Source organism: Pygoscelis adeliae, unplaced genomic scaffold (assembly GCF_000699105.1).
Source record: "Pygoscelis adeliae isolate BGI_AS28 unplaced genomic scaffold, ASM69910v1 Scaffold262, whole genome shotgun sequence".
Taxonomy (NCBI): Eukaryota; Metazoa; Chordata; class Aves; order Sphenisciformes; family Spheniscidae; genus Pygoscelis; species Pygoscelis adeliae.
Window position 1 is genome coordinate 818,937 of NW_008824184.1, and position 16,160 is coordinate 835,096.

Sequence of the window (16,160 nt, forward strand, 5' to 3'; positions counted from 1 at the left end):
GCGTGCTAAGGAGAGCAGCCTTCATTCCCCGGCTTCCACGTGTCAAGGATTAGGAGCCCCGGGCTCTGTGCAGCCTGGGGCAGGCTGCGTGACTTCTCTTCTCGGGGAACTTCTCAATTTGCTTTACCTTACCATGCTACGACCACTTAAGTGATGCTGCCCTGGACATCCCAAGCCCACCACAACTGGCATGTCCCAAGAGTGTTGGCCCTACCGTGCTGTCCTGCAGGTATCTCTGCCATATGTCCACAGTCAGTCCCGAGCTGGCATTGCAGGGCACATCAGGAGACACGATGTTGTGGTTAACCAGTGCAGATAGGTGGGTTCGCACTGTGGAGAGGTGTCTGCAGTAGGCCAGCCCTGCATCAGGCAGAAACAAACATTCAGCCAGGGAACTCAGGGAGCCATGAGGATGAAGTGCAGAAGAAAGCTCCGATGAATCTGGTCCCTGAAGGAGACCCTATGAAGCCACATCTAGCCTAAGCAGCAAAGCAGGGAGTCTACTGGGACAGGTCAGTATCTCATCATCTTGTACCACCAGCACTGCTGCTCACTGGGCTGAAGTCCGAGGATCAGAGTTCAGATGTTTGCTCCCAATCCTGAGCAAGTGTACATAGGGCCCTGCATGCAACAGACTGGTCCCAGTACCCTTGGCCACCGCCCTGCTGCCTCAGCACCACTCCTAGCCCGGAGCCCAGGACCTTATCCTTTGCCCATCACATATCTCAAGGCATCCTGGATGTGACAAGTACTCACAGCCATAGAAGGCCCGGGAGAGGATTTGGTACTTCATATTGTCACACAGGAGCTTCAGCGGAGCTCTGCCAATAAAAACATATCAGATGTGAGGAGAGGAAACGCTCCCATGCATTCCCTCAGCCTCTGCTTTACTCTGACTGTTCCAGCTTTACCTTCAGAGGTGCACCACGGGACCTCTGCTCGGCTTGGGAGCAGCACTTCCTGCTGCCAGGACAACAAAGCAGCTGAGATGTCCCAGATGGGGGGGGACAAGCCTCATTTCAGTCTAGACATGTCCCACTGGCCCCTGCAAATGGTCCCTGGACAACCAAGCTGAGTGTGAGGCTGGAGACACCACTTGCACCATAATTGCTCTAGTTCAGCCATCCAGCTGGGCTTTCACATGTAACCCTTGTTTTATTTTACCTGTATTTCTCAAAGCAAGCAGCAGCAGAGCCGTCATACCTTTCATGGCTGCAGCCGGTGGCTGGCCCACCGTCAGAGGAGCCACTCTGAGAGCAGGAGGAGCAGGAGGACTTGCGGGTGCTGGGCTGCCACATGGGAGGCAGGCCAGCACCCGCTGTGTCCATCAGGTCTTGGGGCACTGTAAGAGGGCAGAGAGAGGAGCATCAGATACCGTCTGGCACTGCCCCAGAGTCAGGTGAGCCACAGGAGATCAACAGAGAGGACAGTTTCCATTAGCAAATGCAGCATCCCACACTCTTCCCAAGGAGACTCCAGCAACCAGGTAGGACCCGCACCAGGTAATCACAGCACCAGCACTGGTGAGCTCAGGAGAAAGGAAAGGAAACAAACAGCATTGATGAGAGAGAGCGAGAGAGAACCATCTGCTAATTAACTACAGTGCCTTCAGCAAACTAATGTTAAACTGCTGAGTGCTGACCAAAGCAGAAAACAAACACCCAACCCAGAGAGACTCAAGACAGGGGGCTGCAACAGACTGTCACGCAGATGAGAAAAAGCATGATTGAAATCAACCGTTGCCCCAGGAAGAGTGGATCACTGGAAGAGAAAAAACCCCATCTCTCAAACACTAGGATCCCATCCAAGATTCAGGGAAAGATGGGAGCATCCAAATCACAAGACAGGAGATAAAGACTTTGATGAAGAGGTTGAGAGAGACAGCAGGAGCAAGTAGCTCTTCACGTTGTCACTTGCTAAATCCCTGCTTAAACTCAGAAGTGCTATTGCAATGGCCTCGGATCCTGCTCAGGTATTGCCCTGCAAACCGAACAGGCGCAGAGCCAGGCAAGGGGAGCGTGCAGCCCCGAGAGGCGAGCTGCCCCCGCGCTGAGCAGCTCGGCTGCTGGCCTGGCCTGGAACAGCCCCTGCCCTTCTGTCTTGGGCCCCCCTAGGAAAAGGCCATCATGAAGAAGGTGAACTGTGGGATGCAGAAAAAGATACAAAGAATAATCCTATTTGCTCCTCCTTGGAAATTAAATCATGGTAGAAATTCCAGCTTCCAGCTGGGAGAGGGCTTCCTCACTTGCCCTTGGTCTCACCGACTCTCCCTGCTTGTGATATTGAATAACTGATACTAGCAAGAAAAATATTGAAATATTCCTATTTCCCTCATACTGAGCAGGTGCTGATGGGTCAGTGACAGTCAGCAGCAACAGGGGACACCTCTGCAGGAATTACCAAGTGACAACACAGGCAAGCAGTAGTACCAGACACAAACAACAGCCGCATTACACTGACGCCCAGAGGCCCCCAGAGCGGCAAGGGGAGGTCGGGACGTGATGGGGACACTCGGAAACCATTTAGGGATCACCACCGTCTTGCTTGCAGCTGGCGTCCTTGCGATCTTCCCTCTCACAGCACCGATGAAGATCACAGACGCAAGGAATGGATGAAAATTACCATTAATGGTAACTAGAGACACAGAAAGAGGACAAGGGCACAAAAGAAAGGGGAGAAAGGAATAATCTGTAGAGAAGAAAGGACAGATGCAGTTCCACCCCCCTCTGGGAAGGTCCACAGGAACCGCACAGACTTTGATGATGCCAGCTGAGGAGATTGCAGCAATTCATTTCACAGAAAATTTGGCCCCCAGCATGGAATTTTAAGGGGTAGATCAAAAGGAAGCTACAGAAAGGAGCATCTCTATCTGCTATTTTAGCCTCAATCAGATTTTTATCTGACTCGCTGAATTGTGTTAGGCAGCTGAAGGCAGAGAGAACTAAGTATAATCTTAACTGATGTTATGGAGGAGTCACAGGAGATGTGATTGCCCCCTTCTAGCCTCAAAAATATAGGAACAAGTTTTTGATCAAATTTCATAGCTTTTTAAAAGCACTCCACAAGTCTTCTATTGCACTCTTGGTTTTCCCCCTTATAAAGTCATCTACAATGTTCCCAGAGGTCAAAAAATTGTTCTTAGTATCCCACAGAAGAGTGAGGACAAATCTACAGTCACTTCAGCCAAACACATTGCTCAGATCATTCACAACCAGACATTAAGAGAGATTTCTGGTTTGGTGAATCCAGCAGCATCCTCTCCCTTGCCCTGTGAGCTAGGGAGTGAAGACACATGGGTCAAGCCTGGCAGTACACAGAGAAGGGTGCTGTAATCTCTCTTTTGTGCTGCAGGAGCAACACTGAAGGAACATAGCTGGATTTAATGCAGCACTTGCCGAGTTGGCTTGGTGACAGCAAGAGAAGAATCAGCCCTGGAGGCTTGTGATGGTGAAAAGTGACTACCAAGGAACATGACCAAAGTGAACCTTACTACTGAAATTATGTGCAAGATTTTTTTTTCCAACCATTAAGGCAGTCATGGCCTGTTGTGCAGCTGCAGAAATGAAGGACTCAGTAGCAAGTGAAAGGTTAAAACAGAAAAATAAAACCCCAACCCATACATGATATTGAATAAAAGGCAGTACTGCTACAAGCAAAGCCCATTTCTCTGGAACCATTTCCTGGCGTGAATTGCCACGTGCCTGCCTACACAGAGAAGGGTGCTGTAATCTCTCTTTTGTGCTGCAGGAGCAACACTGAAGGAACATAGCTGGATTTAATGCAGCACTTGCCGAGTTGGCTTGGTGACAGCAAGAGAAGAATCAGCCCTGGAGGCTTGTGACTACCAAGGAACATGACCAAAGTGAACCTTACTATTGAAATTATGTGCAAGATTTTTTTTTCCAACCATTAAGGCAGTCATGGCCTGTTGTGCAGCTGCAGAAATGAAGGACTCAGTAGCAAGTGAAAGGTTAAAACAGAAAAATAAAACCCCAACCCATACATGATATTGAATAAAAGGCAGTACTGCTACAAGCAAAGCCCATTTCTCTGGAACCATTTCCTGGCGTGAATTGCCACGTGCCTGCCAGTGCTGCATCCCCGGCTGCTCATACCCCCGTGATAACCCACCTGAAACACTCTCTGCCAACGCACTCACCGAATTCAGACTGTGTCCCTGGGTAGATTATCCTGAAAACGTAATCTGTGGCTTCGTCATCTTCCTTGTCGGATGCAGACTCGGAGGAGCCCTGGGGACTTCGCTTCCTCAGCTTGGGAAACACCTTCCCCTAGGTGAACAAAACCTGTTCTTCACAAGCCGCCCCACGCTCGACCACGCAGGCCAGCGTGGTCGCTGCCTCATTTGCCGAACTCCTGCCCAACAAGAGCACACGCTTTGTCAGCCTGGATGATGTTTGCATGTTCCCTGTGCTGGAGCAGCCTTTGGATTAAGCTTTCAATTACACGGTGAATACATAACCCTGTTTGTGCACAGGGTACGTATAATCCACGCAGCATGGCCAGGTCCATGAGAACCAAACCTACCATGCCTTATGGCCAGCACCCCCATACCACCTCCCTTCTGATTTGCCCAAAGGGTCTGTTTAGCTGTTCAAGGCCATGAGCTAAACCAAACTGCCATATTTCAAGCCCACCTTCCTTCTTAGTTTTTTTTGGGGGGGCATTGTTTAAAATGCAGCAGCCCCTAATGTTGGGCAGAGGGTCCTCCCCATCAGCTCTGTTCTGAGACACTCACAAGGGAACACCAGCAAGAACTCACAGTGCCGTGGACTCAGGAACAAGCCCAGTTTCGGGGTGCCTACCTTTCCCCGCTGCGACCAGAGGGGTGGATCCAGCTGCCCATGGGGCAGGAGGCCGTTCTCCAGGCAGGACAGGAACTGCAGTAAGTGCCCTCCTCTGGGGAACCGCAGCGGGGGCCTCTGAATCCCATCCTGGCTCACCAAGACAACCGTTCCACCGCTGTCTACTATTAGCAACAGTGACAGCAGAGAGAAGACACACACATGAGTGAGGGAAACATTACCAGTCAAAAATGCAGAGGACAGGCAAGAAAGCTCAGGGAATTGTCTTTTTGGTATGCAAAACGAAGAATTTCTTCCTTGTTTGGATTCTTCCCTAAGTGCATTACAAGTCTGGGGCCCTGGAGAAGGCTTGCCTGGGAGATTGCACTCTTGAAAACCACAGAGCATTGCCCTGCAGGGAGTGCTCCCCAGCCAAGTACCACAGCCAGGAGCTGGTTTAAAGGTTTTCCTAGAAGCACTTACATAGTAGTGACCACCCAGAGCTCTGGACATTTGCCCTGAAGCTGAATCAAAACACCCCCATATGGACACTCCCCAAAGATTAAATGAAGCCAAGTGTCAGGGTGGTAACACCCTCCAGCAGCCCCCGACTCTGGCCTTACCTTGCTGGTGACAGTGCAAATAGACAATCTCCTCCAGGCGAATAGTCATGGCATAGTCCCAGTACACGCTGGAACAGAGAAAGAGAGGAAGCCATGAGCTTCAGGGATGCAAAAGGCTCTGCTTCTGTTCACATCAGCTCCAGATCCTGCCTCCAGCTACCCTGGCACCAGGGAAAGCTACAGAAAGGATGAGGTCCCAGCAGCAGTGCGACTGCCACGAAGCCAGCCTGAGTCAGTGACAACATCCCTCCAGAACCAGTAACTGTCCCCGCCACTACAGCTCAATCAGGGCAAGTCCAGTCCCACCTGCCCTGGGCTGTTTCTCTATCCTCACATCGTTCCCAGACATGGACAATGTGCCCATGGATCCTGGCAATTGCAGGGAGGGACGTGGAGCCCTGCAGAGCTGAGCACTCTCCTCTGGGCACCCTGGAAAGGACTCCTCGCCCTGCTGCGGTGCTGGGAGAACCCCATGAACCTGGTAGGAGCAGCCCCAGAGCCCCAAGGAAACATGCAGTGCAGTCCGAGCCTGGGCTGCTGCTCTGCTGAGCTCCTGTCCCCAAGGGAGGGGGAAATAAACCCTCACAATTTGTGGGTTTTTTCAAAGCTGAAAACAGATTTGGTCCCAGTTGCTTCTGTTCGAGAACTGCGCTCCCTGAGCACAGGCGCCTCCAGGTGACTGAGCAAATCTAGAAAACGCTGGGAGAGCTGCTGGTCACCAGGCAGGGCAGAGGGCCAGAGAGACACCAGGAGGAAGCCGGGGAAGGGGATCTCGCCAGGAGACACGTGGCCTCACGCAGGGTTTCATTTCTGTGGAGAGCCTAGCAAAAGCACTGCTCTGTGAGGGTGCCAGCGTTTAATAACATCCTACTTCTTTGCAACAAAGCAAATTTCCAGATTCTGAGCAGCTTCATCCGCCACTTCACAAAAATAGCGCTTAAAATAAAGGCATTATAAAATGGCTCATAAAGACAGTTAAGGACGGGAAGGGGTGCGTAAGAGTCACTCCTTGTGGATTCATACTTACTTTGTCATCTGACTCCTCTCTTCCTTGGTCACGTCTTGACACTGGGAAGTTTTAGAGCTTAGGCTGATGCCCAAGTCAAGAACTCAGAAAAGTAGTGTAGAGATGAAAATAGCATTTTAGGGGGAGGGTACCAGGTAAAACGGAATGGCCCAGGGGCCAAGAAGAAAGGGGAGATGAAAAGAACACAGGTAAACAAAACCCAAAAAACTACAATTGAGAATAAACAAAACTGACAACAAGTTTTGCTGAAGAAGATCTTTACCCTAGGTCAAAGAATCAGTGTCCTAAACACTCCAGCTTTCTTGGAGCATTTGCTGGTGGAAAGGGATTTTGTTTGCTTTGTTTCATTTCTCAGGCAAATTGGGACCTGGCATGATTCTGAAAGGATTGCAGTATCAAAGAGAATGCCAGCAGTCCATAAGGCAATCCCAGGCAAAAGGACATGGCAATGCACCCTGCCAAGCAAACTAAGCAGACTTCAGGCCCCCTGGAGGAACAAGCTCCAGGGACTCCGTTAAATCCAAGGGACTTTGAATACCTGCACGTAGGATCAGCTGCAGACTGCACCAAAACAGCACTACAAAACGGCACGTACTCCGTTACCGAGGTATGATTATCTGGGAACTGCTCATGTTCCCTCTCTCTGCAGATATTCTTCCCCTGCTTATGAGCTCCTCAGTTCCCCAGATGAAAATAACCACGGTAAACGTAAAAGCACTGCGTAGTGTGTAGAGAGGGCATTCTCCTGACAAAATCCCTGGGGGCAGTAAATGAAACCACTTTGCATCTTTCAGAACAAGCACCCCCCAGTTCCCTTGCTGAACACTTCCCAGCAAAGACAGGCAACAGCACAGAATTTCACACTATCTCCCGCAGCCCACCTCTCCCACCACCTCAGGCCTCCTTCCCCATCCCTTCCCCTGTTACAGACTCAAGGATGACTGTTTTGCTCTGCAGTCAGTGGGAAAACCCACTGATGGCCTTGGACACCAGATCCAAACTAAACCTGGGGAACATTTGCCTCCCCTCTGCCCCACGCTAGGGTACACTCGGAGCCAGTCACCTCTTCTCATAGTCCAGATCCCCCACAGTGCCGTTCATCAGCTGGTTGGGAGTCCACTTCAGTGCCATGATGTCGGCAGTCTGGTGAAGGGACAGATAGCCCGGGATTGCCTCCATGTCATCTCGCTTGAGAAGAGAAATGCAAGGAGAGAGTGAGCTGGTGGGAGCAGGCTGCAAGACGCCAGAAGCATGAAGCACCACCTCAGGCTACCCGACGCTGAGCCATGCCCTGGAACACAGTCCTGGACCATAACACAGCCCTGCCTGCTGCCCCTGAGCCCATCCACTCACCAACAGCGAGAAACCCACAGTGGTCCTGCAAAACCTCCCAGCAGAGACAACAGGACACCTCACCAGCTTGAAAAAGGGCCGAGAGCAGCTGTGCTGCTGAGGCAAACTTAACAGCTCCACCTAAGCGGTTTGCACTTAATTTATTTGACTACAGTAAGCAGAAAGGGACAGGAGGAGGGTTCTGTGGCCTCTGGTCAAGAGCGGGCAAGGAGAGGAGCCTTTTTCTACTCAGACAGAAGCAGAGCTCTTCCATTCCACTGGGAGGATCCCTATCACCAGGACCTCAACAAGCGCAGTCTAGTCACTGCCTTCCCAGATTAGAAATGAGCCTGTGCTTTTCTCCATCAAAGAGCAACTTGGGACAGAATTACCTGGCAGGGAGCAGAGCAGTATTGTAAAGCCCAGATGCCCCAGCAGGTACTTACCGGCTGCACCAGGACATTGTTCTTGCCGTAGAGGAGCGTGGCTCGGGAATTCTGGTGCAGCGACTCCACATAGTCCCTGGCAGACAGCGATGGCCGGTCATCCATACTGCCACTCGAATGCCTTTTCTGAATCTGGAAGAGATCCACGTACAAACGTGAGGTCAGCACAGACGCCTCTTGCTTTCAAAAAGCTTCTCCTGAAAGCTCATTCCTTCCTCACTTATACACTTAAGAAAGTCACTACTAGAAATCTTTCCCTTTGTGTCCTCTAAGAGGATTCCTGGCTCTGGCCAAGCTTGATTCTGTACTTAGAGAAGCCCCAGCAGTGTGCTTTGTTTGCAATAAACAGAGCAGACTTCGGCTACCTTTGCTTTTTGTTCATACATGCTGTTCCCAAAGGGCGGAGACCCCATGATGCAGTACTGCGTTGGTCCAGCATGCCTGCAGTCTCCATGGCCCACATTGCCAGCACTTCTGGCTTGAAGACTTCAAGTAACTGCACTCTTCTACCTTTTCTCATCAGAGGGCTTCACAGCCCTTTTCAAACAGATGGAGCCTCAAACCCTGGCGAGTGCTGCCTGTGCACCCCAGGAGGAGCGCTGCAAGGGGCTGTCCCTCCCAGCCTGGCCGTCCCCTGACTCACGCAGAGTGCCGGGCGTTTGGTGGGTGAGTCCTGGCGACAGTGCGAGCTGTGGATCCGGTGCCTCTGAACCAGCTCGTCAGCTGAGGGGTCTGTCCAGAAGTGGTCAGCGGTCTTCATCTTCGTGTACTCCAGCGCACAGGGCCCCACTGCACATAGAAGAAAATCGCAAACAAGAAAGTCATCGGTGGTGTTCCGATGACCGTGGTCACTTCTTAGATCCCCAGAGCCCAGCATCTCAGAGCAGGGGTGGTGGGACAGCAGGCAGCAAGCACTAGGCTTAGCACACATTGTTGCTGCATTGTATTACAGCAGTAAAGAATTCAGAGGGATCAGCCGGCCCTGGCAGCGAGCAATATCCCACTGCCTGACTGCTCATGTGCACACTGAGCCCTGCATCGCAGCACCACACTGATTCCCGGGCCTCAGCCTCAGCTCTGGTTTATGCCCGTCAGTATTACTGAAGCCTGTGGAAGAAAAGGAAACCCCAAGCTCAGCCTTGCAACATTCCCTCTCTATTCACTGCTCAGCAGCAGGGCATCACATGGTCTTTATAAGCACTCCACAGGGCTACCTGTCCAAGGCTATTAAGTTTCCTGAAGTTCTTACTAGAAAACAATTGCATTTCACATCCCAGATCACAGAACTGGAAACACAGGTGTGGAAAGGAAGCTATCAAAGTAGGGTAAGAGGAAAGCGTTACCCAATAAAGATGCAAGAATTGGCCCATCCACAGGATCCATCAGGAGAGCTTCTTTCTCATAGTACTTACTAGAAAAAATAGAGAGCAGAATGCTGTAGCATTTCAACCCCCTGCAACTGCAAAAATGATAGAGACAGTGGTTTTAAATCACTGTAATGCCCTTCCTTCTCTTTCTCTATCACTCCTTGATGGTGAGAGGGCAAGAAGCCCTTAACAGGCTGTTTTTGCTAGCCGTGAAATTCCTGGCGAATAGATGCCCTCCTGCAGCATATTGCAAGCATCACCATCTCCTAACAAAACATCCGCAGGACTGGAGATGACACCTGCCCCAGACAGGACACCTCAGCATGCAGTTTCCAGAAGATAAGGACAATGTGGTCCCTGACAAACCAGTTGTCAGCAGAGCAAGCGTGGCCTGTCTTCATTTTAGGGAGCGTACGGTGGCCACCAGCAGTAGGGTATCAGTCAGAGTCCCTGTGCTGAGCACAGAGTGACACAACTGGCCTGTCCCATCCAGGGACTTCTCTGGCCCACTTGGACACACAGCTCAGCCAGCAACACCTCCAGGACCATCGAAAGGGGCGGATGCTGGTAGTGAGTTGGGAGGGGCAAATGGTTGGCCTGTGCCAGCACTCACCTGCTATTTTCTACCAAGTAATGCACAATTTTATCCAAGACTTTTTCAAAGAGGGCTGTGCGGATCCAGAGGTGCTTGATGGCTTGAGGAGACAGGTTGGGCAGCTTTGGCATCTTGCGCACATTCTCCGGGATGCCCTGGACTTGATTTCGTCTTTAGAGGTACAAGGCAAAAGACAACATCATCACCAGCTCATCACTGAGCACTGCAGGAGCCCAGGGCACTCACAGCACCTTGTGAGGCACGAGGCCAGGGTTTCTGTGGTGCTGACTGTGGTGGCTGGGGGATGCCCAGGAAACTGCATGGGGACAGGGCTCTGGAGCCTGCTCCCGTCATCTATTCCATCCCTACTCCAGAAGGCCCACATCTGCATTTGAAAACTGACTTCAGTAAATTGGTTTTCCCACTGTAAAGGCACCCTAGAACAAGTCTCTGCCTCAGCAGAATCCTTCAACCCACACACCTTTCCCACTGGTGCCTGAGGAGAGCAGTTCACAAGCAAAGTGGCTTATCTTAGGACAGCATAAAGATTCCTGCCCCCAGGTAGCTGCACCATCCATCTCCCTGGTTCCTGTCCAAGGATGAGTAAGCCACTCTCAAGCAGAAGTTGAATTACTGCAGGTTCAAGCCCTGCACATTGAGGCAGATCAAATTTGGTTCCAGTTGGCTTAGTGCACTGGTCCATAAACTGACAGTTCAGGAGCAAACACGCTTAGCTGTCCCTGAAGCATGAGACAAGAGGCAGAGGAAGTAAGAACTTGTCCATCCTAGCTTAAGCCACAACCGCAGCTCACAGTCTCCTAGAAAAGCAACCAGTTCAGTCAAGATATCAAAAGGCCAAGACAGGACTCTGCTCCCCTGAAAGAGCAATTCCTCCTGCAGAGGCTCAAGTTGGACATTGCGATCCACAGCCATACCCAAACCACACACCCACACCGAAACGCGAGTGACCTGTGGGATAACAGCAATGCTGGTGCCTTACGCATTCTCAATGAGCTGCTCCAGGTCTTGCACCTTCTTGCAAAGCTCCTCTGCCAGAGGAAAGCTCTTGCCCACCTTCATAAACAGAGCTGCTATCTTGTTGCTGCGCAGGAATCCTGCCGCCCTCCTCTTCAAGCCATACAAGACACAGGCTTCCACAGCAGCTGCAACAAAGCAAAGTCGTTACTGAAGCAGCAGGAGATCTTGGAGCTCACGTCACAACAGGCAGTCTCCTGCTGCATCCATGACCTTACTCCACAGCAGAAACGTTTCTCAAGAGAAAGCCAGTGCCACGTTCTATTCCTGCCTAAGCAGACAGGAGATTAGGGAACCCAGATGTCTTTTGACCCAAAGCAGCAGACAGTGGTACAGCTTTTCTGCCTGCAGAGTCATCAGTTCTGCTGACTACACAGAGGTACAATTTCAGTTTTGCAAAACAGAAAAATTGAGGTTGGTGATGTCTATTGGAAGTTCGGCTAACCTGAACAAAAGGGCTAGCTTGATGGAAGTAAACATGAACTGTGGGTGTGCGAAGATGTACGTACTTCAATGGAGAGTTAACTTGTGCCTGTTAAAGTAGATCCAGGGTCTTCCTGAAATCACCTGAGAGGGACTAGTCAGGCAGACTAACTTGTCTTGGACTCACTTATCTGACCAACCAACAGCCTAAAGAGACCTTACTAGACTGGCGATGCAATGGGAACGTGCAGCTTTCGGACCACAGAGATGGTACCCCTGTGCCACCAAGAGCAAGCAGTCTGCGCCGACGTGCCAAGCTAGCAGCCTGGGTTAGGATTTCTCAGAGTGCTTTGTTCATTCATAAAACAGAGCGGGAGAAAGGACTTGGACTGCTGTGCTCGCAGCCCTTTGTTCCGAAAACGCCAGGATCTGGCTCCGTTACATGATATCCTGAATGCAAATAAATCGATGCTAACGCTGGGAAATCTCAGCATGCACAGAGGTTGCATCCTGCTTCCAGGTTTGCACCGGCACGATCACTGTTACCAGAGCGGTGATTTTCCCAGCAGAGGAGCGACTGGCTCACGGTGTGGCAATAATCGCATGGATCAGGAGCTGCCAAGAGCCCGCTCATACAGAGTCACTCAGGTTAAGCCTGTGGGAGTAAACAGTTTATCTGTGGTTTAACAGCTTGAAGCTAAGTGTGGCTGTACACTGCACCGTGATGCATCTGGCTGTGCTCCCCTGGCTAAAGGGGTCTGAAACCATTTCAGGTGACCAGTTTACCTATGGGGCCGGCAGCCCCAGCCAAGCCTGGGACAGAGAGCAGGCTTTTGCAGTGTCACTGGGGAGGGCACTGCCAACAGCGCACCAGACTTGGGGTCCCTCTGCAAGCTCAGCACACGAGTCCCTCTCCATTCTCTCCAGTATGCTCATCAGTCCAGCCACCATCATTAATCAACGGGCTAGATGGAAGGATGGGATGTAAAACTTCTCAGACAATATATTTTAAGGCAGAGAACATCCCCACCTGGCCTTCAGGAAAACGTCCTCATCAGACATGCGACAACTAACAAGCAAGCGCGCTGCATCTTCTCCAGGTAGGATAATTGCTTTGCTATGCAGACAAACAGGCTGACATTCTCCTCGCAGGTTTCTTGCAGATTATAAAGAAACCGAACAACTCCTTGAAGTTTTCCCTTCAGCCCAGTCTGAGGGATGGGAACAGGAAATTTTGGCCCTGGCCCCCTGCGCTGGGACAGTCCAAGCAAGAAGGAGAAAGCTCGGGAGTGAGAGACAGGTGCACTGAGCATTTCTAAAGCAGAGGAAATGGGACAATTTTTTCACAAAAAATCTCAGTGTTCACACAAACATTCTCCCCAAAAAACAAAAGGCAATAGAGAACCTGGGGATAAACCACAGGCAACGCCAGCAGCTCAGTCTGGCTTCGGAGACCCTCCCAGCTCGGTGGTGACTCGGTTGGCTCTTTGCAGCTGGTACTCGGCAGTAAAGTCCCTGTGCAAGGCTTCGCTTAACTTCCTGCACTGGGCTCTACCGAAAGGCAGCATCAGGCACTCACCAAACCACAGCGAGTGCCCAGAAAGCACCGGCCGCCTGCCCTCTCCTGCCAGGCTCCCCGCCTGGGCACACACAGTGAGCAGGGGAGCTGGCTCTGCTGGCGATGGGAGACGGTGGACACTCCACAGAAAGATGCACACACGTACAGGCTCCACCGGCAATCTGTTTGCCAGAGTCCCCTGGGAGGGCTCAGGATGGATGTCTAGTGTCAAACACAGACTTATTAAACAGGCTGATCAAAGCACTGGAAAATTACATGGACCCACAGTTCTGCAGGCTATTGATCTGGGTCTGACAACAAGCTTTCTGGCACACCCACACCCCTCCTTCCCCAGGAACCCGACGCAGCAGAGCCAGCCGTGCTGAGCCTTCCCCGCAGCAGCCCAGCAGATGCTGAATCTCCTCTCATTTGGAAAGGCATTTTTTCCTACAGCTGAACAACTCTATGGAGACATTTAAAAAGACATTTCATGCAGACCCACCAACAACAGCTCCCAGGGCTGAGAGATGCTCTCATTATCTCTGACCTGCTTAGTGCCATGCCTGAGTTCACCGCTGAGCGGGCAGGGCGGGCGCGTGGCGTCTGAGGTGCTGCAAGACATGTCCTGTACTAACATCAGAAAAGCAACACATTTGGGCCAGCCAAGTCCCGCTCACCCAAAACCAGCCATTCAGAGCCACTGGATGGATACCTAGTTTTTAAACAAAGCCCTGTGCAAACCCTCCTGAAGCCCAGACATGCTACAAATAGCTCGGCCCACGCACGGATGGGTCTTCCTACCTGTCCCAGAGGACTATTTGCAGCTGCAAAATAAGACCAGACCGCTTCATGGCTTTACGACCAAATGCAAGACAAACCCACCCCTCCCTCACACACATTCAAATCCATCACCCCACCCCAAGTCCCTTCATTCATTTGTTCTATGCTCCAAGGCTGAAATACAAGTGACAGACACAAACAAGCCTACCTGCCTGAGACTGCACCCAGTCATACCCATTTTAGAGTGCCCAGCCATGGAGCAGGCATCTCCCGAAAGCTCAGGCAGGTCTCTGCTGCTAATCTCAGCAGGGTGGAATTTGCTGCTAATCTCACCAACCCTAGCCACGTGGGGTCAGGAGCCAGCTGGAAGTGGAACTGCAAACAAAAAAGCCACATGAACACTAACCCACAGCTTTGTTTTTGGAGCGTGAGGTTATGCTGACATACAGCTGAACAAGCAAAGCACAGCAGCACCTTCAAAACCTGGGGAGAAGTTCCCCCTCTCCTCCGAGGCTGAGGTCTCTGTGGGGCCACACTGCCAACGTCAGTGCTCTACCAGCGGAGCTGGACTTCAGCCCCAGTGTCTGCTGCCAGCACTGGGCAGGGCACCATCACCCCCTCCTCCAGTTTGTACTTTTGGCGATTTCCCTGTTCTCGAGCAGCCATCTCCAGCTCTTTGGAGGTGGCCTCAGCCTCCATAGCGGGTGCCAGCCTGGCCGGGCTCCAATGCTCGCCTGGTGCAGCTGGGTGCCAGAGACACCGGACACAGTACAAGAGCAGCGCTGGATTTGTGGCATTCCCAGCTCTGCCAAGTCATCAGTTGTCAAATCAATTATGCTGCCAATCAGCAACTTATCAGGGCCCAGTTTTCTGCCAGCTGCACGTGGTAACAAGAGGCTAGCAAGGCAATGAGCCCAAAAAGCCCCTCTGTGCCTCGCACCCACCCTCGTATGCCAGAGAGGAAAGTCATGCAAGCAAGCCTGGGGTAGGCAGATGAGGTGTCCCTTCCTCTGCTGCCCACCAAAATGACTTAGCAAACCGGGCACCCTCTGCCTCTGCCAGCCCCCGGAGTGCCGTGTGGTAACAAGGGACTCCACCCTGGCAAGCCCAGGGGCTTGCCGAGGGGCCACCAAGGCTCCCAGCGCCACAGGGGACCAGCAGCCAGGGCTGCCTCCCTGCACAGCCGCCCCACAGCCCTCCCGAGAGACAACCTCTGTTGAGCACCAGATGCTCGATGTGCCGTCAGTTCCACCCCGAATTTCCAGCAGACGAGCGAGAGCACTTATGCTCGCGCAGAAGAGCAGCAGATCGCTTTGTTCACGTCACGGCCAGTGCATCACACCTCCCTGCCAGCTAGGGAGCAGCACAAGGGAGAGAACCCGGGCTTGCTGAAAAGCCTCCCAGCACACTCCAGCAAGACGAAGCAGTCATCAGCATCTGTCCTCAACACCGTAGCCTGAACCTCTCCAAAACACTACTCCTGCTGGCAAAGCTACACAGGAATGCACAGTCTCTGTAGGAAAAACTCTCCCTGTACTCTCCCAAGGGCTCAGAAACTTGAGCGCATAAACTAAGTGCACCGGGTCCATGCTAAATCCAGAGGTAATGGTAATTTCTTTTTTAACCTTATGATTTTTTGAGCCCATTTCATAACTTACTATCACCACTGCCAACGGACGCTGTGAAGAGAAAGACTCTCCCCATCCCTACAACAGAGACACACAGTGCAGGGGCTCTGTGCAGGCACCCAGATTGCCACCCAGGCAAGGTAGGAGTTTTATTCCTTGGCGAAAGACTAAAGATATTTGGGATCCTGAGAGCGCTCTTGACCTGGCACGATTCAAACCACTCAGGGGTTGAGCATGAAGGCAGTCTCAGCATTGATGTGGACCACAAACCCCTCGGCTCACGCAGGCCCCCAGCCCTGCTGCTGGCTCTCCATCAGCCTCCCAGGGCAGCGTGAACGTGACAGATGCCAACTCGCGTTTGTCTGCTTCAAACCCTTCCCTCCCGGGCGAAATAGGGCAGCTGCTCTTTCCTGCCAGACCACTGGTTTCATCAGAAGGGGTTTGCGGTACACTGGCTACGCAGAGGATGAGGAGGGCTCGACGAGGAGGGCTCTGTGGGGAAGGTGGCTCTCCCCAGAGAAAAGGGCAGCTCTGCCTGGCCAGA

At 51.9% G+C, this 16,160-nt stretch overlaps 1 protein-coding gene across 1 annotated transcript in view; it reads right to left on the bottom strand.

The window, feature by feature from the left end:
- SGSM1 (small G protein signaling modulator 1) overlaps positions 1 to 16,160 on the bottom strand; it is a 44,570-nt gene that overhangs the window by 8,927 nt on the left and 19,483 nt on the right. The window contains 12 exon segments of the mRNA XM_009334430.1: positions 215 to 360; positions 757 to 821; positions 1,204 to 1,342; positions 4,160 to 4,289; positions 4,824 to 4,987; positions 5,426 to 5,493; positions 7,516 to 7,640; positions 8,231 to 8,362; positions 8,874 to 9,019; positions 9,574 to 9,641; positions 10,211 to 10,363; positions 11,193 to 11,355. Coding sequence (XP_009332705.1) covers positions 215 to 360; positions 757 to 821; positions 1,204 to 1,342; positions 4,160 to 4,289; positions 4,824 to 4,987; positions 5,426 to 5,493; positions 7,516 to 7,640; positions 8,231 to 8,362; positions 8,874 to 9,019; positions 9,574 to 9,641; positions 10,211 to 10,363; positions 11,193 to 11,355 — 1,499 coding nt within the window.